Source organism: Balaenoptera acutorostrata, chromosome 20 (genome assembly GCF_949987535.1).
Source record: "Balaenoptera acutorostrata chromosome 20, mBalAcu1.1, whole genome shotgun sequence".
NCBI classification, from domain to species: Eukaryota; Metazoa; Chordata; class Mammalia; order Artiodactyla; family Balaenopteridae; genus Balaenoptera; species Balaenoptera acutorostrata.
Window position 1 is genome coordinate 49540534 of NC_080083.1, and position 13702 is coordinate 49554235.

The window sequence follows — 13702 nt, forward strand, 5'->3', positions numbered from 1 at the left end:
GTTTCTCAATAATCAAGACCTCAAAGAGCTTCTTCTGCCATCTTGTTCTTCTGAAACTGACCTGCTGGAGGAGCAACCTGGAATCCGAACTCGTCTTGGCTCAGAGATACGTACTTTTATTGAATGGCTGGTGGTGTGACAGAGCTTCTCGAGACGGTGTCAGATCCTGGCTTGAGGTTTGCCCTCGCTTTGGAAGGCACCGAAATCCACTCTTTTTCCTTTTCTAGGACCCAGTCCTGGGCTCCTTCAAAGTCCCAACAGCAGGAGGTTTCCTTGCTTGGCAAATTCTGGCCCAAACAACCCAAGCCCTGAGGAGGGGAGCATTGGTTGTACCAGAAGCTAATGGAATAATTTCTGGCGCAAAACCAGACCCTCCTGTGCCAAGAGGTTCCAGGAAAACCAGCACATCCCAGGACTGGGAGGAAGTAAGGCAGCGACTGGGGACTTTTCCTAGTGAATCCAATAAATCCTTGGAAAAATAATCCACCAAAGGTCAGATATAGACAGAAAACAACTTTGCAGGCTTTTGGAGGTGTTTTGTTTTTTTCCTAAAGAGAGAGAAAAGTAGAAAAGATTCCATGCATTGGCTCTCAAAATAAAGAACTGGGAATAGAAAACTCATCTATCCATATAAGAGATATATGAACTTCAGTTCTGTATTATGGCCAGTTGATTGGGGGTGAGGGAGAAAAGGAAAAGATGAATTGGAGGAGAAAAAGAAGTAGAGAGAGGAAGCAGAGAAAGGATGAGAGATGAGAGGCATGGAGAACTTGGAAGAAGGTTAGAGAAAGAAACTAAATATTTTCAGAGGCAGAGACACGAAATACAAGAGAACAGAGCATAGTGAAAGAACACCAGATTGAGAAAGCTCAAAAGATATGCTGTAGATACAAAGAACAGAGTAGTGGTTCCCAGAGGGGAAGGGGTGTGGGGGGAGGGTGAAATGGGTAAAGGGGGTCAACTGTATGGTGATGGCTGGAAACTAAATTTTTGATTGTGGGGACTTCCCTGGTGCTGCAGTGGTTAAGAATCCGCCTGCCAATGCAGGGGACATGGGTTCGAGCCCTGGTCCGGGAAGATCCCACATGCTGTGGAGCAACTAAGCCTGTGAGCCACAACTACTGAGCCCACGTGCCACAACTACTGAGCCCGTGTGCCTAGAGCCCATGCTCTGCAACAAGAGAAGCCACTGCAATGAGAAGCCCGTGCACCTCAAGGAAGAGTAGCCCCCGTTCACTGCAACTAGAGAAAGCCCGTGCGCAGCAATGAAGACCCAACGCAGACAAAAATAAATAAGTAAATAAATAAATACATTTATAATAAATAAATAAATTTTTGGTAGTGAGCACGTTGTAGTATATACAGGAGTTGAAATATAATGTATGTGCATGAAACATATAATACTATAAAACAATGTTACCTTAATTTTAAAAATGGTTATTTAAGGGTAAATCATTGTTGTTATACTTTTTGAAAAATATTTATTTATTTATTTTTGGTTCGTTGGGCCTTCGTCGCTGCACGTGGGCTTTTGCTAGCTGTGGCGAGCAGGGGCTACTCTTCGTTGTGGTGCGTGGGCTTTTCACTGCGGTGGCTTCTCTTGCTGCGGAGCATGGGCTCTAGGCACGCGGGCTTCAGTAGCTGTGGCACACGGGCTTAGTTGCTCCGCAGCATGTGGGATCTTCCCAGTCCAGGGCTCGAACCCGTGTCCCCTGCATTGGCAGGCGGATTTTTAACCACTGCGCCACCAGGGAAGTCCTGTCATACTTTTTTTACAGGAACGTCTTATACACATGGCAAGTAGAGCTGCGAGAACATGAGGTCATCTTGTCCAATTCCTTCTGGAGTGCATTGGTGTCCCCTCACCCCCACCAGAATTCATGTCTACCTGGAACGTCAGAGCGTGAGCTTCTTTGGAAACAGGGTCTTTGCAGATGTAATTAGTTAAGATGGGGTTATACTGGATTAGGGTGGGCCCTACATCCAATGACTGGTCTCTTTATGAGAAGGCCACGTGAAGACACAGATACACACATATCTGGAAGAAGCCCACGTGATGACAGAGGCAGGGATGAGAGTGGTGCAGCGCAAGCCACGAGACACCAAGGATCACCAGCGACCACCAGAAGCTAGAAGAAGCAAGGAAGGAATCTTCCCTTGAGACTCTGGAGGGATCCTGGCGTGGCCGACACTTTGATTTCGGACTTCTGGCCTCCAGAACTGTGGGAGGATAAATTTCTGTTGTTTTGAGTCACAGTTTGTGGTGCTCTGCTATGGCAACCCTAGGACACTAATACGCCTTCTTTTGTAGGAGAAGCGCTCCAGGATGTGTGACATATCCAAGATCACGCAGTCAACTGGTAGCCAATCACCCATTCCAACTTGCCTTTTACTTTTCCTTAAGAATTTTATTTATTCCCAGCATCTTTCATCCTCTCTAAACATGGAAATAGTTTTTCTATCGTCAAAGTATATGTTGAAATAAAGATTCATTTCCCATTGAATTAGGAAATGCGTATGAAGGGACAATTCAGGCTTTAGAAATACTTTGGACTCTGAAGCTTTTCAAAATATTTACCGCCGATTCCTTTGGCATTCCAAAACAGTCTAATAGTTTATTACTTTTGAGAGATGACGGCTGTCTCTTTTGAACACTGAAATCACCATTTATTTCTTTATTCTGAGCAATTTTTTCAAGGCAAGCCAAGTCCCTCTTGGGACATTGGACTTAAAACTGTCCATGAAGTAGACCCTTTGATTAGAAATGGGTTGACCTCTACCTGGGTTTTCAACTGACATCAAATCATATGGAGAACACATGAGTTTTTAATTATTTCATAGTTCTTAACCCTCTTTTGGATTATGTCTCTGAGAAGTTGATAAAAGCTATGGACTCTCTCCTAGAATGTCATGTACGCTCACAACTTTTTGCACCCACTCTCAGGGTGTTCACAGACACCATGCCCTGCCCCACCCTCCCGTGGACCCCAGTTGTGGAGACTGTCCTGCTGGGCATCCACCGCCCTCCGGTTCGCCTTCTTCCTCGAGCCTCAGAGTGCTAAGTGAGCAAGGGCAGAATCTGACCTGTGGCACAGGTTTTCTCTCCAACATGCTAATGACACTGGTGGAGAGTCTTAAAAACAACTGTGCTCAGGAGTTGAGTTCTGGCCGAGCAACTTTTGGGAACCTTCTTCTTAAGACTCTCAAAGATTGGGTCGGGCCAATGGGATTCCCGGCAGAAATTCCCAGGGGACAGTGGTGGCTTTTTGAAGAGGACTGATTGGGTCATAGGGCTGACAGGCAGTCTTCCTTATATTCACTGGGGACACCTTCCTCTCCCTTGCCTCAGGGTCTTAGCACACATCCCCCCATTGTTGGTCATGCTCCTTGCTCCTCACCCCACCTTTTTGACCTGCTACCCTCTACCTGCCCTCAGATCTTTGGTTACACCCACCTTCCTCTTGGACACTCTCTCTGATCCCCCAAAGTCTGTGTTAGGAGCCCTTTCCCTATGCCCCCATTGGCTTTGAATTTTTCCATCACCACCTTTGTCCCACTGTTGTAACTGGCTCTCTACTCATCTGTATCTCTACTGGATTGTATAGGAAATCAGAGGCCATGTGATTCTTATAATCTTCCTACTCCCAAGTATCGGGAAAACAGAGCATGGTGGATGGATGCAAACTTGTTGAGTAAGTACATGAATAAACTGGCTGGTTCAATGCAGGGCTTCTCAGCCTTGGCACTATTGGCATTTTGGACTTGATACTTCTTTGTCATAGGGGTTTGTCCTGTGCATTGTAGGATGTTTAACAGCCTCCCTGGCTTCTACCCACCACGTGCCAGTAGCGTCCCCACCCAACTGTGACAAAGAAAAATGTCTCCAGACGCTGCCCTGTGACCCCGGGAGTTAAAATAACCCTGGTAGAAAACCACTGCGTGAATGAATTAATGTTGACCTTGGGGTCACTTTGCCCATCTTGAGTCTATGTCACGGAGTGAGAGTTCGGTCAGTCAGTTTCCGCGGGTGGAGCGCTCGGTATGTGCTCATGAAATGGGTGGCTGACCTCGTGTGGTTCCTCAGAAGAGGGAAAAACTTCCACTCTGCCTTTTCTAAGTGGTCTCTTCTCTAATGAGCGATTACAACATGAGGACACAAGAGGGAGCTCTAACAAACAAGTGCCACAGCTGAGAAAACATCCTTCCTCTCCTGGAAATGGTGACTGGACCCTCCTGTTATGTGATGAGCTCAGGCTTAGACGTTTGGTTATGGCAACAGGTTAGGACAGCAGAACCAGGATCCTGAGTTGGGAGATTTTAGCCATTAAATATAGTGAAAGAGGGACTTCCCTGGTGGCATGGTGGTTAAGAATCCACCTGCCAATGCAGGGGACATGGGTTCGAGCCCTGGTCCGGGAAGATCCCACACGCTGAGGAGCAACTGAGCCCGTGTGCCACAACTACTGAGCCCGCATGCCACAACTACTGAAGCCCATGTGCCTAGAGCCCGTGCTCCCCAACAAGAGAAGCCACCGCAATGAGAAGCCTGCGCACCGCAGCGAAGAGTAGCCCCCGCTCACCGCAACTAGAGAAAGCTCGTGCACAGCAACGAAGACCCAACGCAACCAAAAATAAATAAATAAATTTCTAAATTTTTTAAAAATTAAAAAATACATATACTGAAAGAAAGACCCCTGCATGTGTGGCCTGCTCCTCAGACATACAGACTGAGGGGAAAAATAAAGACCCAATTATCCTCCATAAATAAGTTATAAGCAGTATGAACAGGGTCTTCCCAGCTTCCACAGAAATGCTCTGCTCTGGTGGCAGCAAGGGACTGAGGAGTTGACACGGGGGCTCGGGGTGCACCCCAAATCACCGACACAACAACTATCAGGCTTGAAGGCTGTTAGCGATTATCTAATGCTTTGTCCTGCGCTGAGTCAATGGCTCTGAAAACTGGGAAATTGTATAGCATCGTTGTGATACAACATTGTGTGTGTGTGTGTGTGTGTGTGTGTCTGTGTGTGTGTGTCTACAGCTGCCATCACATTCTGAAAGGAATCTAAACCCTCCAAATGTTAAGAACCGTTAGTCTAACCTCCTCATCTTAGAGATGAAGAGACAAAGAGGCTCCTTCAGGTTTCTGCCGCCGCAGACCCAGGACACACGCACATCTCCTCTGCCTTCGGGTCCAGCGGGTGGTGCTGGCCTGTGGGGCAGGGAGGTCTGGTCTGAGGCCACGGGGGAGGGTGGATCCTGAGGCCTAGAGGGGTGGGAGGAGGCTTTGTCAGTAGGGTTACCAGATAAAACATAAGATGCCTAGTTAAATTTGAATTTCAGATAAATGAATACTCTTATAGTATAAGTATGTCCCAAATGTTACATGGGACATACTTATACTCAAAAATTATTTGTTGTTTATCTGGAATTCAAATTTAACCGGGCATCCTGGTTTGGGGGGGTTGTTATTGTTCACTCAATCTGACAACAGCCTAGCAGGTTTCAGCTAGGAAGCAAACAGAGAAGCACCAGCTGATGGATATTAATAACTCAGGGTTTGAGACTCAGACTACCTGTGACTTCAGTGAAGGCCACCGAGGCCCTGGCCTGCTGATAGGACCTGCTTGGTTCTCTCTGTGGCCTTGGGTGCTCTGAGGAGTCCCCAGGCACAACAGATATTCTGTACGCGTGTGGCCTCTCAGAAGATGACATCTCACAGGTCTGTGAAGAGTAAAGATCAAATTTATTTAATACAACACCCCTCAGGGTCCCTGCGGCTGTGTCAATGAGGAGGACAAGGGAGGTGGTTCTGCTTGGGTGTGCTCACTCGTGCAATCCCACCGCAGAATGGCCGCAGCCCCTCATCCACCCACTCAGGGCACCATCAGAAACATCTGAAGACCTTGGGAGACCATTCCTTTAGCAAGGAATAAATAACAAAAAATTAGTAAGAAAAATAGGCATTTCATTCTTCTATTAAAAAAAAATATTTGCTGGAGGCAACCATCTTCCTGTCCTTCGGCCTTCAGCACGGTAGAGGAAAAGAAAGAAAGGGAATAGAAAACCAGCTCAAGAACATCTGTGCTTTGTCCAACTTCATTTTCTATTTGGTGCCGTGCACAGAATGAACCTCATCTTCAAGTTGGCATCTCAAAGGGGTCACTCCCAAGCAGCTCTGTTTTCCCACCTGTGGCAGGTGAGGTGGTAGAGGGGACAGGGTGCAGCTGTCTGGTCCATGCTGTGCACTTCCAAGGAACAAGGACTGCCCAGAACCACACACCCCTGAAGGACCAAAGGCAAAGAGAAAAACTAGCCCCCAAGTCAGGCCATTCGCTAGGAGGGATTGACTACAAAACAGAAACCGGTTTCCGTGTATGAGGGGACTTGGAAAAGTTCTTGATCTCTGTACAAGACAAAATATTCAAGTTTCAAAATATCTCAGTGGCCAGTTTACTCTGAACCTCCTGCTGCTTCCCTCCACTCCCGAGGGTGCTCCGGCTTGGTGGGAGGCGGGCCGTGTGGGAAATTAACCAGCCCCTCTGTTGGCCCTTTATACCCAACATAAATGTAGTTAAGATGGATTTAAGAACTGGTGACTTGGCCTGAGGAATTGCCACGTTCGGTGGGAGCAGGGCAGGTTCATAAATAAGTGCACAAAACTCTTGGAATACAGGAATCATCTGCTCTTCTCAGCATGTGGGTGTCCTCCCAGGGAGGGGCGTGTGCTCTCGGAGTCCTAAGTTCCATCAAGGGAGCCTTCCGTTCTCTGCAGTGACAAGAGACAAGACACGCTATGGTCACACCCTTCAGGATTGGAGACTGGCCTGGCGGAAAGATACGAGAAACTGCACATAGCACTTCTCAAAGGAACTGCAAAGCAGCGCTGTCATCCGAGGACACCACCCGCGGGGCAGCTCCTGCCCACACTCGTTTTTCCCTTCTCTCCACACCTGCTCTGTAGGGCCTGCAGCCTCTACTCCCCCCGCAGACACGTTGCACATCAGGCTAGCAGCCAATTTCATCAAGCACCCACTGTGAACCCAGCACTAGGTCCCATGGGTGCTACATGGGGAAGACTAGAAAAGAGGAAGACTAGGAAAGTTAAGGGACACCTGGTGTCTTGCTTCAGCTCTGCCTCTAACATGAGGTGAACCTTCTCTAGGTCTGTTTTTATATTTCAAAAATGAAAGACTGAACTCAAATGATCAAACCTAAAAGTTTTTAAATTATATGATTCTGCCTTAAAAAGGAATGAAATTCTGATTCCTTTCAACATGGATAAACCCTGAAAACATTATGCTAACTGAAATAAGCTAGACACAAAAGGAACAAGTGATTCCACTTAAATGGGGTCCCCAGAAGAGCCAAGTTCATAGAGACAGGAAGTAGAATGGTGGCTGCCATTCCGGGTGGAAGGGTATGAAATAGGAAGTTAGGGCTTAATGGGTACAGAGTTTGGGTTTGGGATAATGAAAAGTTCTGTGGATGGATTTGGCAATTGTTGCACAACAATGAGAATGCACTTAATGCCACTGAATTGTACACTGAAAAGTTGTTTAGATGGTAAACTTCATGTTGTGTATATTTTGCCACAATAAAAGTGAAAAAAAAATTTTCTTAAATTCCAGATGCCGCCTTGCAGTGTTCTCTAACTGCTCCACAGGGTATGTGTGTCACCTACACACCCATCAGTGACTGGACCCCCGTCTGACCCAGGCACTGTTCTTTCTGCTGAGGATGCAAGAACCTGCCCCCGAGAATTTTATATCCTATCAATTATTGACAAACAATGTTAGCATGAAGTGGAAGGTGGAAGAGGTCCTAACAAACTGCAGAAGGAGTTGAGAGGTGGTGAGGGGACCCTAGCTGGGCAGCGAGGTGAGGTGGATTTTGATGAATGGACGGAGCAAGGGGGCAAGAGTGGAGCATGCTGGGAGATACTGGGCCCTGGGTGGCAGTGAGTCCGGAAGAGCAGGCAGCACCTGCCTGAGTGCCTGACTCTGGGCCCTCTGCGAGCACAGGGCCCCCTGCTGCAGGTGGATCTCAGGGGGAGGCAGGAGTAGAAGTTGTGGGGATTGGCCAAGGCCTTGGCAACGCCATGGCTCGGCTGTCCGTCTCCCTGAGGGTTGGCTGAGATGGAGCCCCTGTTTTATTCTGATCCTGCCAGGGCTGAGGAGCCTCTCGGAAGAGGATGCAGGTCTGTGGGGCCCCAGCCGGAAGGCCGAGGCTCTGCCTCCTCCTTTGCCAGGAGAGACCCAGGCAAGCAGGCCAAGAGAGCTGTGTTGGCCCCTGGGGGCTGGAGGCCCGCCAGCCCTGGCAGCTACCCTCGCTCCACTTCCTCCGCTCGGCTGGGGGTGGCGGGGTGTGTGTGTGTGTGTGTGATCCTGGTGTCCAGCCTTCTGCAGGCCCCAGACCAAGTCCTTCCCCAGACATCTCCGCTCCCCTCTCCAGGGGAAGTGAGTGCTCGGGGAGCTGCTGCAGGACCAGCTCCAGAGATGGGAAAGGCTGGGCCACAGTCATCCAGGCCTTGGGGATTTGGAAGTTAAGGTTAACGTGCTCACATCCAAGGCTGTGCTTGCCTGTGTGTAAATCAGAGGCCAGCTGTCAGGCACCAAGTACAGCCAAGAAATTGCCCCACTTCTGGCCAGAACACGGTGTGGACACTCTCAAAGGTCATTTTGCTTCTAACACTCCTGGGATCTCTACTTCCTGCTTCTAGAATGTTCCCCCCCCAAGCACTTCCAATGAACCAGATCTGTACTAGGTGCTGGCTTAATCCTTGCAACAACTAAGTGAGAGGGTTCTATTTCCTCCAATTTACAAATGAGGAAGCTAAGGCCCCAAGAGGTTAGGAAATCTGCCTGAAGTGACATGTCTAATAAATAGGTATGAGGGAAAAGTCAAGTTTGAATGTGGGTCTCTGCTTCCTGTCAAAGCTTGGCTTGGGTTGAATCCTGTGCTTTGGGTAAGCAACTGCTACCTTCCTCTCAGGTGACAGGGACATTTCAGGGCCAAGTGAAGTAAATTCTCCATCCATGCCTTATGCTGCCAGAGTGTTTGATGAAAAGAACTTTAAAATAGATAATCAATTAGCTTTTATATGATAGTTTGCAATCTGCAAAGTACTCTGCACACATGTTTCTCACTTAACCCTTAAGATGGTCTTTAAATAGGTAGACATTACTGCTTTTGTTGTTGCCATCACCATCTCCATTTTACAGACGGGGAAGCTTAGGCTTGGCTGGAGAGCTGGAACTCATGCCCCAGTCTCTTGATCCCAACTCCAGGGCTGTTCCCATTGCAGTCCAGCTGCCTGCTGCTTCCCGGGAGGGAAGGAGATGAGTTGTAACTAGAAATTGCCTTTTGTCAGTAAGAAGGCAAGTCCCTTCCAAGATCCTGAGACCCACGCAGGTCCAGATTCATCCCTTTAAGTACAGGGTGTTCTCTTTCACGTTATCTGTCTGCCTGGGCCACAACACGATTTATAAACAAGGCAAAAATGGCAGAGGAAAAATGAAGTCAGAATGTGCCATTGAAGCAAGTCGAACAATACTAAATTAGTATTTGGCTAAGTGGCTATCTCATTGTTAAGATATTTCCTCCAATATGTTTTCAGAAGCAACGGCCATTAAACAACTGGGAATGATCGCCAGGTTTGATTTCAGGAAGGAAATCCCCTCCCATTTCCCTGCTGAGCAATTCAATTAATTTTCTCCTGACCCTCACCAGCTGATTATTAGGGAAACTATACCTGCTTCTTTTATAAACAAGACGCATTCCCTTAAAGATTCAAAATGCCTTTCCCAACGGCTGGGAATCCCTGTGCTCCCGCCAAAAGGCCTTATTACTTTGCGGCACAGGACCAGCCATGGGTGAACTCTCAGGAGCGTTCTGGAAGCAGACCCCTGGGGCCATGGGCCGGCTTCTGGGGAAAGGGAAAGTTCTGTCTGTCCTAGAGCTCAGAGCCTTTGTCCAGAGAGACCATTTGGACTGAAGAAAAAGTAAATAAGTCAGTCCTGCAGGTCCAGCAGACCTGCCTCGGGTGGACACAGCCATGATTATTGCAGCGGGCGAACATCTCTTTATCTGAGTCCCACAAGGCCCATGGGGCAAAGTTCTCACTTTCTACTCTCGCAATGCCATGATGGCTGGGGCAGTGACATCACTTCTTGGAGGGAGTCTTGTGTTGTGGACCGGCTGCGGAGTCTGGAGACCTAGGGTTCTAGGCCTGGCTCTGCTATTAACAAGTTGGGTGACCCTGGTCAAGCTGTCCTGCCAATTCAGGACTCGGTTTTCTCATCTATAAATTGGGCCCCCTTTCCTTCCAATGCAACAGTCTCTGATTTCAGGAGTCTGGGTGGCTTAGGCTAGAAAAAGACATTCATTTCATTCCTCTTTTCCTTAAATTGATAGCCTTCCTCCATAAAAAGAATGTCAGCGGCTTCCTGTCTGTCAAAGGCATAATGAGTTCTCTGTTTTACAAGAATTCAGACTCAGGCAAAACAAAGGAAGCTGGGGGCCCATTGGAAGGGCTACCAGCAATCCTGCTGAAAGTTCTTCCCAGACCTTAAAGAAGCAGTTTGAGAGACAAATCCCTCATTTCTTAAGATGTTAGCTGCCTAGTTAGTTAACTCCTGTGCTGCTGGGTAGCTCATAAAAAGGTTGGGAGTAGGAAGATAGGGGAAAATGGGTCTTTGCAAAACTTGAACTTGGGCCTCTGCACTTCTTTTAAACATTCCCATCTGCCAAGTGGCAGCTTCCTAAATCCTCTATTTCCTACAGAATGAAGCCTCATAATGAGGGGTTCGAGTCTTTCCCAAGCAAGCCCTAACTGACCTTCCCCCTATCACTTGTCACCGGCACCGTCGTCTGCTCCCACTCTGAGCTGCTGGAGACTGCTCCATCCCTCACGCCTCTGCCCCTGCTCATCTTTCTACCTGGACGCTGCTGTAACCAGCTCATTCCTCATGGCCCATCCAAATGACCCCTCCTTGGTGAAGAGACCACTAACCAGGCAGAACAAAGCACCTCTGTTCTCTGTTTCCATGGCTTCTGGAGTAGCTGTTATCCCTTTGCTTTCTCAGCCAAGAAAACTCATCTGATTCCCTCGCTGGATCAAAGACCTTGTGTGTCCCCTGCAGCAGAGGGCCTGGTGTGTGAGGGTGACTGTTGGATGCCTGTCTTCTCCAAGTACACCCCCCGAATCTGCCTCACCTCCAAGGACCTAGACTCAGAGGAAATGTGGACTTTGCTGATCTGGAGCTGCGAGCCCCAGATTCCCAACCCTGCGGGAGACTTCCAGGCTCTCCCTTCACAAGTGGGCTGAGTGGTAATGATGGAAACAGTAGGAGAGAATTTCAAAACCACAACTGGCCTAGAAAACCTGGCTAGCCTGATGACCAGGCTAGTCACAGGAGCCCAGGCTCCTGGTCTAAAACAGACGAGGCTAGTCCAGGGGTGTAATTGCTGGGGCTGCAGAACCTGGGTGAGTCTGGAAATACTTCACTGTTCGATGGACTGTTTTCAAAAAATAGTGCATATGAAATGTGTACTTACAGAATATCTGTTTTCCACGAAATCTGCAAAACAAAGGAGAACACGGAGGTGAGCAACACAAAGAGCACGAGCTAGGCTCCGCCCCCACCCCCCCACCCCGCCCCGCGCCCAACATCTCAGGAGCCAAGCAAGTGAAGGAAAGAGGGCGGGAGGCGGCGGCGCGGTGTGGGAGACGCCAGACCCTCAAGCTTACTGGGTGCCCAGGTTTACGGCTCCTTTGCCCACAGAGAGCTTCCCCTGGGCCCTGTAGCTCCATGTGACAAGCATATAACGTCCCGGGCAGCTAGTTTAACATTTTAAACAGTTGTTTAAAAATTAATAGCACCTGTTAGTTTAGGGAAAAAAACCTGAAAACTACAGAAAAGTAGAAAGCAGGTAAAAATTTTCTCTGGTTCCACTGTTGACTTAAATGTCAACATTTAAGTTGAGCTTCTTTCCAAGTTTTGGCTATTTTAAATAATGCTGCCAATGTCCTCTTTGGGAATAAAGCAATTTCCATATTTCATACTAGCTTATCTGTTCCCAGGAGTGGGATCAATGGAGCAGAAAGTACCGACAAGGCCAACGCCCTTGGCATATGTGGGTTCAAGTGCTGTCTGAAGGGCAGGGCCTGGGGAGCCTCATCTCAGTCATCCGGAGACCACACAGTCTTCCTGCCAGGGGGTATGCCGGCACTGGCTGGACATTCTGAAAATGTCCAGAAGAGAACAGGAGACATTGTGTCGAAGGTGAGTGACCCCCGCCTGCATTAGTTAGAGATGGTTTTCACGGCAAGAGGCAAGAGAGGGCTATGATTTGCCTCTTGGACAGGACCAGGCCCCACTAACAGCAGAGTTTCTGAATGGGGAGTGGCCTACATGTTGGGGCTGATTCCCCAAATAGCCCACTATGGACATGGCTCTGAAGACACAGAAGCCTGGGGAAGGCCCAAGAGGAGATGAGGGTTTGGGGGGTTGGTTGCTATTCTTAAAGGTGGTGGAGAGTCATACCCTGTCCCCACTCCCAAATCCTCAGTCTTACTTGAGAGGCAATTCAAGGGGCCTTGGTGCCGCCCAAGCTCAAGCCCAGTCCCTTTGAATCCTGGGCTGTCTCAGGACCCACTGTCACGACGGGAGTCACAATCTTCTGTTTCTTTCTCTAATTTAAAAATATCCTGTTTCCACCAGTCCACTTCCCCCTCAAACCCTGTCTTATCACAGCTCCATTGTGCGTCTCCTCTAGAGGGAACTGGGCCAGGAGTTCCTAAGGGGCCCCCTTCTGTCCTGGCTGGGTCAGAGGTAGGCGTCAAAGGCCAAATGGATGAATCAGCCCGACCAAGAAGTTGAGCCATTGTGTAAACTTCCACACATTGAGTGAGGCTGTGGGCAGCACCCCACCCCCAGCCCAAACCTGACCTGGGAGGACCCAAAGGATCCCATGCTTCCCGTTCCTCCAAAGCCCCAAGGGCTCTGGAATCAGACACAAGAGGGCAAGAGCCTCAGGCTGTGTTTCCTAAAGCAACAGGGACACAGAATACTAAAATTCAAGTATGCTGATAATGCTGATGGAGCTCCAAGTTATACGCACTTGTTTTGTTTCTTTTTGGTACCAGAATCTGGTGGGTAGTATCCATATTTTTTTTTTTAATGGAGCAAGTTTTACCGCCTTGCACTCTGAGGTAGGAGATGCCACCCTGGGGGCAGGCTGGCAGTGCCCACTAGGCTAGTTTGCTCTGGGCCTCGCAGGATAGGTGGGGATGGGTCCTCAAGTGCTCTTCTCTCCCTCCCAGAGGGGACATGGCATAGGGCCCCTCTGTTCTTTGGTCCCATCTCCATGACCAGCCACTCTTGGTATACTGGATTTCTGCTCCCTTAAGAAGTATCCCAGGAGTCTGAATTCCAGGCAAAGAGAAAGCAGAAGAAAGAGGCTGAGTGAGGGAGGTGGGCCCTGCCTGATCCAAAAGACATAGGTTAGTGTCTGGAGCAGGACTTGGCATCTCTCCCCAGAACCACCAGTTGTCAGGTGGGATGTGCCCAGGATACCTCCAAGGTGGGCACAGGGCATCTAGGGAGGAAAACCAGCTCTCGTCTTGGAGGAGTCACAGGAAACGAATTCCTCCAAACCAGAGTTTCTTGACACGGGCACTACCGACATCCTGGGCTGG

The 13702-nt window shown here is 48.8% G+C and overlaps 1 protein-coding gene across 2 annotated transcripts in view; it reads right to left on the reverse strand.

Moving 5' to 3' along the window:
- Positions 1 to 5727: 5727 nt before the first annotated feature.
- PECAM1 (platelet and endothelial cell adhesion molecule 1) overlaps positions 5728 to 13702 on the reverse strand; it is a 53018-nt gene continuing 45043 nt past the window's right edge. For both annotated transcript variants that reach the window (XM_007175742.3, XM_057535940.1), the window contains exons 15-16: positions 11560 to 11582; positions 5728 to 6769 (exon numbers count right to left, since the gene is read on the reverse strand). In XM_007175742.3, coding sequence (XP_007175804.1) covers positions 6740 to 6769; positions 11560 to 11582 — 53 coding nt within the window. In that variant the 3' untranslated portion in view covers positions 5728 to 6739. The remainder of the gene's footprint in view (positions 6770 to 11559; positions 11583 to 13702) is intronic.